Source organism: Panthera uncia, chromosome E3, assembly GCF_023721935.1.
Source record: "Panthera uncia isolate 11264 chromosome E3, Puncia_PCG_1.0, whole genome shotgun sequence".
NCBI lineage: Eukaryota > Metazoa > Chordata > Mammalia > Carnivora > Felidae > Panthera > Panthera uncia.
This window is the reverse complement of record NC_064815.1, coordinates 35,302,338-35,315,388: the sequence shown is the minus strand read 5'-3', so window position 1 is coordinate 35,315,388 and position 13,051 is coordinate 35,302,338. Positions and strand designations below refer to the sequence as shown.

Sequence of the window (13,051 nt, the reverse complement as noted above, 5' to 3'; positions counted from 1 at the left end):
GGCCCCTGGGGTCAATGAGTATAAAAAGCCTCGCGGCCGCATGAGGCTCACTTTCTAGAAAGAAACGTCATTTACAAACCTGCCTTGAAATTCCGGATGTGAAAATTGCCTTTGGGGACAGAAGTGAAATGCCATGCTGTAGCCGAAGTGGACAGCCCACGGCCGGCCCACCGCTCCCGGGGAGGGTCCGGCCCAAGCCTCTCCCCTCAGCTCCTGCGCAGCTGCACCCCTGAACCCCCAGAAGGCCGGGGAGTTTAAAACAGGGCAGGCACTGCCCCTACAGCTGTGCCCAGAGAGGCCCCGGCCTCAACCCTGGGAGAAGGTTCTGGAGTCTTCTGGTCCCTGCCGTGTGACCTTGGGGTGACCTCACAGCTCTGTGTGTTTCTTCATCATAGTTGGGGACCCACAGCACCCCCAGGGTGAGCGTCCAGCAGGTGCTGATGGGGGCCGACGGAGGCTTGGAGTGGGGCTCTTTGGGTGCGGGCATGCGCACGGGCTCCGTGAGGGGTTCTGCCAGACACCTGCTGGGGGTCGTTCGCTGGAGCCCCAGGACGGGAGCCCTGGCTCTCAGGCTCCACGTGCCCAGAGGGGGACCAGGCCAGGAGGGACCAGGGCGTGGGCAGGCTGCAGGGCATGGGTGTCCAGCCTCACAGAGCCAAGCGGGCCCAGAGCAGCCCCTTTCTGGAGCGTCCGCACCAAGGTCTCTTTAAGCAGAGCGAGGTGGGCCTGCTGCACCTGAGGCGCCTTCTCCTAGCAGCTGCTTGGACCTCTGCAGAAGCCGGCGGGGACGTGCTCCACGGGAGCAAGGAACACGTGTGCACAGGACCGGCTGCCAGGGCCCCAAGCCCCGCGGTCGGCGGCGAGGAGACATCTGGCAGGGACGACGGCCACTCTGTGACTGACCCACCCTCCCTGATCCCTCCGCCATTCCCCGGGGTGGGCAGACGGGGTCCAGCTCTCAGGGACTCATCTCTGATGGGGACTGGAGGCGGCCCTCCCTCCCCGAGGTATCCTTGGGTGTGGAGCTCAAGTTCGCTCAGGCATCACGGACAGCCCGTCCGGTTCCAGCACTCTCCACTACATCCTGACGCGTGGCTGCTTGAACTCCTCCGAGGACGAGGAGCTTACTCCCTGAGGACAGCAGAGCCTTGTACTCACCACGCGGTAATCAGAGCACCAGGCAGGCGGCTCTGTGCTGCGTGTCTTAGCGAGCTGTTTCGTGGACACGTCTCAGCGCCGTCCCAGACCCCAGATGCCCTGAGTCCACGGAGCTGAACCTTCCCAGGGGTTCATCCTGCTCACTGTTGGTCGTCTGGCCCCTTTCCTCCTTGTTCTGATTACAAATCTCACTGCTGAGTTGCTTGGTATGGTGACATTTTCCTCTCCTTTGAAAAATGCCCCCTATTTGCCATTGCATTCTAGGGCTGGATTTAAAGCACCAGAATTGCGGGCTGGACGCAGGAACAGCTTATGTCCTTCAGTGCCACCCGACAAACTGCTTCTAGAAAGCTCCCCCGATGGGCCAGGGCACACAGCCCACCCACGCTGGGCGCCCAACTTCTGTGCCTTGGTCGATGGGGGCGTGGTGGTGGCGGGCAGTCGTTAAGAGCCCCTCACTAAAGTCGTGGGCTCTCGGGGTTCTCCGTGGTGTCTGGGAGATGAAAATGTTAACACACCCAAAGAATGGAAAATAAGCGTTCAAACAAAAACTTGTATGCCCACGTTCACCACAGACACAAGGCTGTCCTTCGGCGGGCGCACGGATACGCAGAACGCGGTCCACCCCGGCCGTGGGGTGCTGCTCAGCCACGAAAGGAAGGGAGCCCCTGCTGCCACACGGATGGGCCCCGGAGACAGCAGAGGTGACAGGGGCTGATGTCGCGGGACCGCGTTTCTATGGAATGGGCAGAACAGGCAAACCCAGACATTTGCAGAGTGGAGGTGGCCGGGGGCTGGGGCTGGGAGGGGCGGGCGGGGGAGGGGTGACCGGTGATGGGGACAGGATTCCGTTGCCGGATGAGAAAGTTCTGGAACCAGATAGAGGCGGCGGTCGTGCAAACTTGTGAATGTACTGAGCGTTGCCAGACCGAACGCTACCCGGGCAGGTTTTCTGCTGCGTGTGCTGGGCTGGGATAAAAAAGCAGCAATGACGGTGACAGTCCTCGCGGCCCGCGGCTGCCGACTTCCAGATGCGGATGGCAGGAGGGGCAGGCGGCTCTCCTGGTCACTCCCCTGCTGGCGGCGGGCTGGTGCCCGTCTGGGCCTCCCTCCCTGTCTGTCGTTGTGTGGCCGTGCCCACGGCCGTGTCCTGGCCGAGGTGTCCTGTGGCCGGGGCTCTCCTGGACGGTCCTCTGGCCATGCAGACGGGGTCCACGAGCTCACTTCACCCTGCAGTGTCACAGCTTCTTCTAAAACGCCTTTAATGCGGACGTATCGGACGTATCCGGAGACACTTCTGGAGGATGCAGGTTCCCAGGGGTGACGAAGGCCAAGGGCACATTGTCCGGCTCGCAGCCCCCCCGAGGCACTTTTCTGGGTGGGCTGGGGGCCCTCCCAGCCTTCTCTCCCCGCAGACAGACCACAAACTGTGCCCGGGAAGGACCTCTTGGGAAGTGATGCAGACAGAGAGCCTCCTGGGGGGAATGAGGTCGGGGTCAGGGGTCAGGGCGCCCAGGCACGGGGCCGGCCACACCGGGAGCTGCCCACACACCATGTCACTTCATTCTCAAATACCCATGAGGGCGGGGTTGCCCTTATCCCCAGCTCACAGGTGGGGAAACCGAGGCACAGTCCCTGCAGCCCCAGTGCCGTGGCCTAGATCTGCCGCCCACCCCTATGACCTCCAAAGCCTCAAATGGCAAAGTGGGGCCGTGCTGGTGGGACGCCTGGGTGAGTGGGCCATCAGGCTGCCAGGGGTTGGGCGAGCCCTGGAAGGGGACACAGCTGCTCAGAGTGGGCGCAGGGCGCACAGGGAAGCTTCCACGATCTTGAGTCCCCACCTTCTGCTCAGGGCCCAGGAGCCGAGGGAGGGTGAGCCCCCAGCCTGCCGGCCGCCCTCCCGCCAAGTGCAGGGAGGTGGCTCGGACCCGTTGGGACGGGCAGCCGGGCCTCTGGCACACCCGTCCACACTCACATCGTCCTCCTCCTCCTGCTCGTCCCCTCCTGCTGCAGCACAGGAAGGGCACTTCCACAGCTGCCCAAGGCCCCCTCTCATGGCCTGGGAGGAGCCCCAGCCTGGTCTGGACTCTGCCCTTCAAGCCCCGGCCAAGGGGACTCTCCCTCCCCTTCTGAGCCTCCCTTCTCTGGTCCACCTCTTGGGCCCCGTCCAGACTCTGTGCTGCTGGCCCAGGAGGGGGGAGAGTGCCCTTCCGCTCCTGCCTGTGGGGTGCCCCCCCACACCCACCGGCCCGGCGGCATCTGCTGCGACTATGACCAGCTAGGCTCGGGGCTGTCTGAGACCCTCCAAATCCTCCCGTTAATAAAAGTCCCGCCCGCCCCAGGAGACGGGCAGGGGAGCTTGGGAAGAAAAGTTCCTTGAGTTGTCACTGCGAGTGGGAGGGTGGAGGGCGTGGCTGGGCTGGACCCTGCCGGGGGAGGGGGTGGGGGGCCCTTCTCGCCAGGCTCACCCTTGGTGGTGCCCGTGGCGGGCCCTGGGAGTCAGGGGCACAGATCACTTGTGCCAGAGCGACTCCGCTGTGCGCAAGCCCTGTATGGGGACCGGACCCCAGGCCCCAGACCTACGGGCCAGGCTGGGGTCACAGGCCCCGCCCCCGCGAAGGCAGATGGAGAACTTGGTGCGCCTCACCTGGGCCGCCCGCACGCGGGGCACCCTTCTGCGTAGCTGGGGTCAGGAGCTCTACACCCGAGACTTGGCGGGGAGGGGTCAGGGCTGCCTCCCCCTCCCTCTGGGTCCCACCCAGGCCCCTCACCTGCGAGGGGTTTCATCCTTTCTGCTGGGGTCCTGGTGCTGAGGCTTCCGCCACGCTGCCTGTGACTCAGTGTCCCTCCGCGCAAAGGGAGACTAGCTGCCTGGGGTCACGTGAGAGCCAGATCCAAGCCCCAGGTGAGCTCTGGGAAGGGCATCGTTACTCAGCCATCCCCACCCCCTCTCCTCCATTCACTCTAGGGATCAGGGCCAAGGGCTGCAGGCCCAGGCCAGGCCCCCCACAGGCCTGGTAAGGGTTTGCGACGGGACCAACGCCAGAGGCAGGGGCGCCTGAGGGGGGTGTTCTCCAGCGCTGCCTGGGAGGAAGGGAGCACCCCGTCCCTGGGGGCGTGCAAGCAGAGTCTGGAGCGGGGCGCTGGGGGCCCCAGGGTCTCCCTGACCCTATCGCAGATTCCCAGCCGCTGTCTGAACACTGCCAAGGAGGGGGCACCTGGCACGTACTTGCCCTGGGAACCTCAGTGTGTCCCAAGACTCAATTTTCTCATCCCAAATGCAATTTAGACACAAATCCAATAAGCCTGCACATCACTCAGCCGCTGCTTCGAGCCCCCACGCTGGCGATCGGCCTGACTGAGGATTCAAGCCCAGAGACCCTGCAAGGCTGGGAGGCTGTGTAGGGCGGGAAGGGGTGGGGAGCTGCAGTCACTCCCAGCACTGGGCACCGGGCCAGCCATTTCCTGGCCTCCGCTCAGGCGGTGCCCACGGAAGCCCCGTGCGGTGGACGGATTAACCCCACTCTGCCGAGGGAGAAGCAGGCACGGGGCCACCTGCTCGGCCATGGAGGGGTCAGGGGCAGAGCCGGACTCCAAGCCAGCAGGCTTCCTGGGGCGTGTTCCCCTCTGCCTCTGGCCTGGGGATCTCTGAACCGGTTGCTCCCTCCCCGGCAATATACTGTCTGGGGTAGGGGGCCCGGCCCCACTGAGGGCCACTCAATCGAGTCCTGCTGGACCAGCCTTGCTGCAGGGTCAGGTCACCCCAGAGCACCTGCATTGGGGAACACACCCCATCAGGATGGCCCTGCACCCCAGGGTCGCCTGAGCTTGGCTCTGGCCCTGTGTTCAGTGAGATTCCCTGGGTCGGTAGGTTCTTAGGGGACGCACCCCAGACAGCTGTGCCATACTCTGGCTCAGGAGAAAGCCATGGTGTGTGAAAGGCAGGATCTAAACAAAAGGCAGAGACAAAGCCCACCCATCCTGGGTGCCCTCTGGGGAAACGGCACCGAGAGGCCCTCCTCACCTCCTGCCCTCAAGGACAGGCTCAGGTTCAGTCTCTGTTGGGGGAGGTCTGGGGCAGCTGTCCCCAAGGTCCACATTTATGAGGCACCTACTGTGTGCCAGGTGGTGTAGATGCTGAACCCCGTGGCCCCTGCCATCAGGGCACAAAGGGAGGCTGGTGCCCCAGGTCAGGGCCGCTGGAGAAGCACACAGCTGAACCAAGGCTGGTGTATCTGAGGAGGTCCGGGGCTGGTGTGGCCCAAGTTAGGACGGGACAGTGGTGTAAGCGGGAGGGACAAGGGCCATGGGGTGTGCTGGGGGGCGGTGTTCACGTCCCGCTAGGTGGGCTGTTGGAGACGACCCGCGGGACTGGCAGGGACGAGGAGAGGGCTATCTGGGCCAGGGCGTCAGACCTCCAAGGGCCGAGACCCTCTCCCTACCCACCGGAGCCCCAGCCCCAGCCGCTGCCCGCCCCCTCTCCGACTCCCGGAAACATTTAGCGGCCAACGGCGCCCTCTGCTGGCCACGTTGGACATCGCCCCGGCGCATGATGGGCGGGGGGGCGGAGGGATTGATGTGCTCTGAGGACCAGGGGTACCTCCTGCTCCCGCGACCTCAGTCATGAGCTTGGCCCTGGGTGGCCCTGGGGACACTGTCGGGATTCACTTCCACCCGTGTGGAAATTTGGGCTCCAAGATATCCACTGGAGACTGAACTCAACTCCTCATCAAAGACAAGTCCACCCTCTGCGGATCCAGGGGAGAGCCCCACTGGGACAAGTAAGACAAGGAGGGCACGATGGGGGTCTGGCCTCGGGCCACAGTCCCAGGTGCAAGTCTGGGCAGATGCCAGACATGGGCCAGACTGAGTAGGTTTGGGGCCTGCCTGGCCCTTTAAGAGGGGCTCCAGGAGAGGGGGCCTGTTGCCCAGCAACAGGAGGGCGAGTGTGTACTCGTCGCTGGGAGACCAGAAGCGTCCTGCTGCTGGGACAGAGCGGCCTCAAGCGGCCCTGCTGACCGTGCCAGCGGCCCTCTTCCCTCCCTGGCACAGGGGCTGGCTGGCACCATGGCGCAGACGGACGTGCTCCTGACCAAGCAGCCCACCCCACAGACGGTGCCGGCGTGCGAGCTGCCCCGAAAGCTGTACGACGTGGCCCGGAACACGGGCGCCTACACGTCCTCGGGCCTCGCCACCGCCGGCTTCCGCTCGGCCAAGTACCTGGTGGACGAGTGGTTCCAGAACTGCTATGCCCGCTACCACCAAGCCTTCGCCGACCGCGACCAGTCGGAGCGGCAGCGCCACGAGAGCCAGCAGCTGGCCGCCGAGACCGAGGCGCTGGCACGGCGCACGCAGGAGGACGCCACCAGGAAGGTGGGCGCGCGCCTGCAGGACATGCACTGCTGGAAGTCCGAGCTGCAGCACGAGGTGGGCGAGCTGGACGCCGAGACCGACCTGCTGCTGGCCCAGAAGCAGCGGCTGGAGCGCGCTCTGGACGCCACCGCCGTGCCCTTCTCCATCGCCACCGACAACCTGCAGTGCCGCGAGCGCCGCCAGCACCCGGACCTCGTCCGCGACCACGTGGAGATCGAGCTGCTGAAGGTGCGCTGCCTCTTCCACCCCCGCCCCCCGACACAACCCCTGGCCCCGCCCCTTCCGCTCCCGCAGGTTCCCCCGCCCTGAACTGCAGGCCCCCCCCCCCCCCCCCCGCCCCCCCCCCCCCCCCAACTCAGGCCACGCCCCGGAACCGCAGAGCCCGCCCCTTCCAGGCCCGGCAACAGCAGAATCTGCCGCTTCCACCTCCCGGAGCAGCAGACCCCGCCCCGGAACTTCCCCCTCAACCCCGAACCCCAGACCCTGCCCCTTCCACCGTCCCGGAACCGCAGGCCACGCCTCAGAACCGTAGACCCCGCCCCTTCCACCACCACCCCGGAACCACAGGCCCTGCCGCCGTCACCCTTCTGAGAGCGTGACCCACACAAGGCAGAGGGTGGGGGGGGTTCACACGTATGCCCGCGACGCGGGCTGACAGAGGCCTTGGCACCTGTGTACCAGGTGGGCGTGCACAAGCTCAGGGCACACATGTCCCTCTGTGCACACAGGAAAACCTAGAGCACCTAACGCTTTGCACGCACAGACACGTGTGGAGCACACGCTCAGGCCCATCCCCCAGAACCAACAAGGGCTAGGTCAGGGCTCCAGCCTTCTAGGACAGAGGTACCATCCCTGACCCCAGGAGGGTGCCCGGTCTGACTTTCCCACAGCCTGGTCCTCACAGTGGACACTGAGTGAGGCTGGGCTCCTTGCAAGGTGAGCCCCAGCTTGGACATGCTGCCTGGGGGCAGGTCCCAGCGTAGGGGTTTGAGCATGTATGGGGGCTGGAGCTGGACCTCAGTGCTCATCTGCTCACCACAACCCATGTCCGGGGCCCCTGCACTGCCCCCCCCAACCTATTACAGCTCATCCTGGGGTGAGGTGGGGCCCAGGCTGTGACAGAATTCACATCTGGACGTCTGTTGGGGCATTTGCCTGAGGATGGGACACTCAAAGGCCACTGAGGCAGGAGAGGGTCTGGCCAGGTCCATGCACAAGCCCTGATGACCCCCCACACACCGAAAGATGGGGAGGTGCCTGAGATGAACCCCGTGGGCAGCAGCCTGAGGTCTGGGATGCATGCAGGGCCAGGAAGTCAGGTCCTGATGACGCCTGCACCCGCTGGGCGGCCCCTTGGTCACCCTTGGGTCCTGGCACCCGCCGGGTGGCTTCTTGGCCACCCTAGATCATGCAAATTAAGCTTGATCCTGAACGCCTAAAGACCCAGCCCACCGCATCTCCCCCTACCCTGGTGCCCGTGGTGGACATCCAGGCACAGCCCAGGATGCAGGGTAGATGGGTGAACGATGCAGCCACCTTCATCCCACAAGGAGCCTTTCCTGCTCCAAACTAAGCAGGATCTGTCCTTGGGGCAGCCCCATGGCAGCAGGGAATCACCCAGGCCAGTCCCTTGATCCAGGCAGGGCAGAGCTCATGCACCTCTCAGAGCCTGGGGGCCTGGCTTGTGAATAGGCTGTAGGCTGTGGGCAGGCAAACAGCCAGTCCAAGGGCTCAGGGCTTCCCTCTGCTCTCCCAGCTCAGGCCAGAACCTTGGGTCCCTCCCCTCCCCCCACGGCCCTCTCCCAGGCCCCAACCCCTCTTGGTCCCCCACCACCTCAGCCCCACACTCAGCTGCTCAACAACCCCCCTGCCCCAAGCCAAGAAACATCCCCCCTCCCGCCCCCCCCCCACCTCCATGTCCCAGGCCTTGCCCCCCCCACCCCCCAATATGAAGAGCCAACAATGATCCAGAGACAGGGAGACAGAACCAGGGACAGACCCTGACATATGTGGGTTTAGTGCCAGAGGGAGGCAAAAATCCAAATTGGTGGTGGGGGGGGGGTGTGTGTGCTGTTTGTGCACTGAAAAGAAAGCCATTCCAGTAGCAGAAAGAAACACAGGGCTTCCCCCTGTATTCTCAGTGGAAGAGAGGGCATCTCTGAGCCCAAGGCCCTGACGGGCAGCCAGGGAAGGGACCTGCTTCCCAGGGGCTGGGGTCCCAGGAGGGCTGCTGGCCACCAGTGCCCTGGGAAGGCTGCAGGGATGGCCCCTAGAGCCCAGAGGGTGCTGGTGCCAGGCAGGTGGGAGCTGCCCCTAGGTGACAGTCCCACCAGCCCATAGAAGCACTCACCACCCCCCCCAAGAAAAAAAACACCACTGTGCTACACCAAATAGAATTTTCAAAAGCCCAGAATAAACCCAATGAGAAAGGGCTGGGCTCAGCCTTCATTTTCCAGGAAAGAGACTGGGGTCTGGCCCAAAGTTACCCAAGCAAGGATCAGGTGTTGATCTGGGCATTTAAGGGGCTCACTGTGGGCCCATACCAGCCTGGCCATCCTCAGATCCTCACCAGGGGTGGGGGTTTTCTCCCCCAGGAGGCCGAGCTTATCCGGAACATTCAGGAGCTCCTAAAAAGGACCATAATGCAGGCCGTGAACCAGATCCGGTGGGTCTTGGTGGTCTCCAGGTCTGCCCTCGGGATGACCCCTGTCTCCTCACCCCTTGGGATGTCTCTGGGAAGAAAGGGGGGGTGACTAGGCCCTGAGTCTCAGACAGGTGGGGGCCTGTCCCAGGTCATAGCCAGGAGTACAGGGCCAGGAAGGGGCAACTAGTGTGTGGGGGGGAGGGGGCCGATTCCTGCCTGCCCTGGGGGCTGGGCATCCAGAGCCCAGGCCAGCTTTCCAGGGCCCGGACACTGTTGGTCAGGTAAGAGCCTGGGTAGCCTGAGGACCCCCATCCTGGGCAGATGAGGTGTCCTGGTTCTCAGCTGAGAACTGGAGGTGTGCTTGCCCCTCGGGGTGGCACCCAGCGCCCCACCCCACCCCAACAAACGCAGACCTTGCCCACCCCAGGCTGAACCGGGAGCACAAGGAGACGTGTGAGATGGACTGGTCTGACAAGGTGGAGGCCTACAACATCGACCAGACCTGCGCCCACTACCACAACCAGAGCACCGAGGTGCAGTTCTACCCACACTCGGCCAAGTTCGAGGAGAGGTGGGCCGCCTCAGCCCCAGCGCCTCCCCGGGGCCCTCTTCATAAACCCCTTCTCCACGCACCCGCAACTGCTAAGATGGGGCTCCAGCTCCTGGTCCCTCTGCTGGGGATCCTTCAGAGACCCACCGGCCCCTGAGGCCCTCACACGGAGGCCCAGTTCTATCTGCTCCCAGGACGGGCAGGTGTGCAGGGTCCCTGCCCGAGGGCGCAGCACCACACAGTTCACCAGAGGGCTGCGGACACCGAGGGAGGCAGGAGCTGGGCTGGACGGCGGCTGGCAGGGGGCGCGCGCCGCGGGCCACGTCCGGAGGAGTGCAGGGCGTAAGGCCGCGGGAGGCAGGGGGACGCAGATTGCGAGGACGCAGGGTCCAAAGTATGCGGGGGCCACGGGGCGGCGAGGGGGCTAGGGGTGGTGATTTGTGCTGGGGCGCACGAGACGCGGGGGGGCTGGGGGGGCCGGGGTCGTTGGCAGGTGCCCCACTGACCATGGACCGCTCCCCTCCCGCAGTGCCTCCACGCCGGAGACATGGGCCCGGTTCACCCAGGAAAACCTGTACCGCGCAGAGCGCGAGCGCCTGGCTTCCGTCAACCTGCGCGTGCTCATCGATAGCATCCTGCGGGACACGGCCGAGGACCTGCGGCTGCAGTGCGACGCTGTGAACCTGGCCTTCGAGCGCCGCTGTGAGGAGGTGGAGGACGCGCGCCACAAGCTGACGGACCACCTGCACAAGGTGAAGCCTCGCCAGCTGCGCCTAGGCCACGCCCGCCCGCGTACAAGCCGCGCCCCAGAACAGGCCACGCCCACACCACCGGGCCACGCCCCAGAACAGACCACGCCTGCACCACCAGGTCACGCCCACCCATGCGCAAGCCACGCCCCAGAACGGGTCACGCCCGCCCGCGTACAAGCCTGGCCCCAGAACAGGCCTATACTTTCAGACCACGCCCACACAGGCCATCCGCCCCAGCTCAGGCCACGCCCCAGAACCGACCACGCCCACACGTACAGGCCACGCCCACCCATACCGGGCCACGCCCCGACCACGCCCCGAGAGCTGGGCATCTGTAATGGAGGGAGGAAGCTCCTTCTGGCCCAGCCCCGCTCCTGGCTACTAAGCCCTGGTCACAGCCTGGCCTGGTCCCTGCCCCTCCTCCATTCCATCCATCCTGAGGGACCCCAGAGGCAAGGCACCCACTCCTCCCTGGGCACCCTCTAAGCCAGTGAGAAACCAGGTGACATTGGGGGTGGCTGTCAGGCAGGAACAGGAGAGAAGGTACCTTGGCAGGAGGTGGCCAGGCCTGGTAGGGCTCTGACCCCAGGCTCTCAGGATGGCCTTTGCTGCTGCCAAGTCTTTCCGGTTCTTGACCAGGGTTGGGGGCCTAGTGACCCGCAGGACTGGGGGCGCTCAGGCCACAGCTGTTGGACAACCTCTGGGTACCCTTGGTGGGGGCCGAGGTGGCCACACGCATCTTCCGACCTCCGTTCCGCCCCCCCCCCCCCCCCCCCCCCCCGCTGCCGAGTCAGTGGACAAGGCTGCCCAGTGGCCCAAGCCCCAGGGCTGGGAAGGAGGCCGGGCGGGGCGGGGGTTCCGATGGCCCTCCCAGGGACCTTCCTTTGTGCAGACGCTGCGGGAGATCACAGACCAGGAGCACAACGTCGCAGCGCTGAAGCAGGCCATCAAGGACAAGGAGGCGCCTCTGAAGGTGGCTCAGACCCGCTTATACCAGCGCTCACACCGGCCCAACGTGGAGCTGTGCCGAGACACCGCCCAGTTCAGGTGCCTGCCGTGGGACAGGTCACCACCCACCATCCACGCCCGTCCCCCGCAGCCTGCAGGCTTGCAGTGGAAACACAGCGGGGCTCAACACGCGGGCGTCCCCACGTCCTACCCCCACCCAGCACGACTAGCCACCACGTGCCTTGCGGGGCTCTGTCAGGGCTGCGAGTCCCAGGGACAGCGTGGCACTTCCTTCACTCTGTGCCGCGCAATCTCCCTGGCCAGGAATCGCGAGGCCACAGGCTCCTCCCGGGCCCACCCTGCCTCGGGGCGCCGTCCATACCTCCGGGAACGCGTGGCCCCTGGCCGGAAGTCTCGCGGGGATCGTGTCTCTGGTGTTTCAAACTTATCGAGTACCAGTCGCCCTCTCGAGCACTAGCACGGCCGTCCTCCCTGGCGTTCCTCCTCCCCAGGCCTCAGCACGTCCCGCGAACTGGGGCCTCGTGCAGCTCCAGGACGCCGGGCGCCAGGAATAAAGGGAACCGCGAGCCTCCGCGCACCCCTGTCATTGCTTGTAACCGCCGCACGGTGTCGCTCAACACAGCCGCTCACGGTCCTACCCACGCAGCCTTACCCCTCCGGTCGGGGGGGTGGGGGCAGGGGCAGCCGATGGACCGCCGGCCCAGACCACTGCCACGCTGCCGGCAGGTGTCCCTTTCGGACTTTTGGGTCCTTTTATGGCCCAGCATCTTGGCCTGGACCCCTCACCAGGGCTCCTGGGTCTCGACGGTCCCGGCCCACAGGCCCCAGCTCACGCCTCCGTCCCCCAATCCCACAGGCTGGCGAGCGAGGTGGAGGAGCTGAACACGTCCCTTGCGGCACTGAAGGAGAAGCTTCTAGAAGCGGAGCAGTCCCTGAGAAATCTGGAGGACACGCGCATGAGCCTGGAGAAGGACATCGCGGTCAAAACCAACAGCCTCTTCATCGACCGTCACAAGTGCATGGCCCACCGTGCCCACTACCCCACCACCCTCCAGCTGGCCGGCTACCAGTGAGCAGGGCACCACAGCACGTGCCTCTGTGGCCTGCTGGACTTGGGGAAGGGGCTGTCCCCCCCGCCCCTCAAATAAAGAGCACGTTAGCTTTTTACTTGTCATGTGTGGCTCGCGGTGGAGTCGGGATACTGCTACCTGGCAGGTGCGCCCTACCTGTGGACCCCACGTCTGAGCCCCCTGAGGCTCAGATGGGGGCCCTCTGCCCACCCGAGATGCCACCACGGATGCCACAACACTCATTCCCAGCAATGACCAAGGCCCCGCACTTTTTCCTCTGTGTTTCCTGGCACTTGTCACCGTGAGGCCGGGCAGCTCTGTCCCGCGGGGCTGGGTCCCGGGTTGCAAGCATCCACGCAGGGTGCCAGGCAGGGCCTGGGACAATGACCACACAGAACACCCATGGACCTCTCCCTGCCACCTCCACCTGGCACGGGGTGGGCACCGGGGAGGGGGCAGATCCGAGGGACCCTCCACTCCCAGCCCCTGTGATCACCTTGGGTGGCCACCTTCCCGGTCCGGCCTCTGCTCAACC

The 13,051-nt window shown here is 65.2% G+C and overlaps 1 protein-coding gene across 1 annotated transcript; it reads left to right on the top strand.

The window, feature by feature from the left end:
- Nucleotides 1-6,115: 6,115 nt before the first annotated feature.
- TEKT4 (tektin 4) lies at nt 6,116-12,613 on the top strand. Its single transcript, XM_049639126.1, has 6 exons — nt 6,116-6,759; nt 9,126-9,196; nt 9,603-9,746; nt 10,255-10,477; nt 11,370-11,524; nt 12,303-12,613. Exons 1-6 carry the CDS (start codon nt 6,226-6,228, stop codon nt 12,517-12,519), a joined length of 1,344 nt encoding a protein of 447 aa, XP_049495083.1. The 5' UTR covers nt 6,116-6,225; the 3' UTR covers nt 12,520-12,613.
- Nucleotides 12,614-13,051: the final 438 nt, after the last annotated feature.

Excerpts from the sequence above, each read along its gene's own strand:
- TEKT4 (XM_049639126.1), top strand. The coding sequence starts at position 6,226 with ATGGCGCAGACGGACGTGCTCCTGACCAAGCAGCCCACCCCACAGACG. Across the intron at positions 6,760-9,125 it reads TGGAGATCGAGCTGCTGAAG|GAGGCCGAGCTTATCCGGAA; the intron begins GTGCGCTGCCTC and ends TTTCTCCCCCAG. Across the intron at positions 11,525-12,302 it reads CGAGACACCGCCCAGTTCAG|GCTGGCGAGCGAGGTGGAGG; the intron begins GTGCCTGCCGTG and ends CCAATCCCACAG.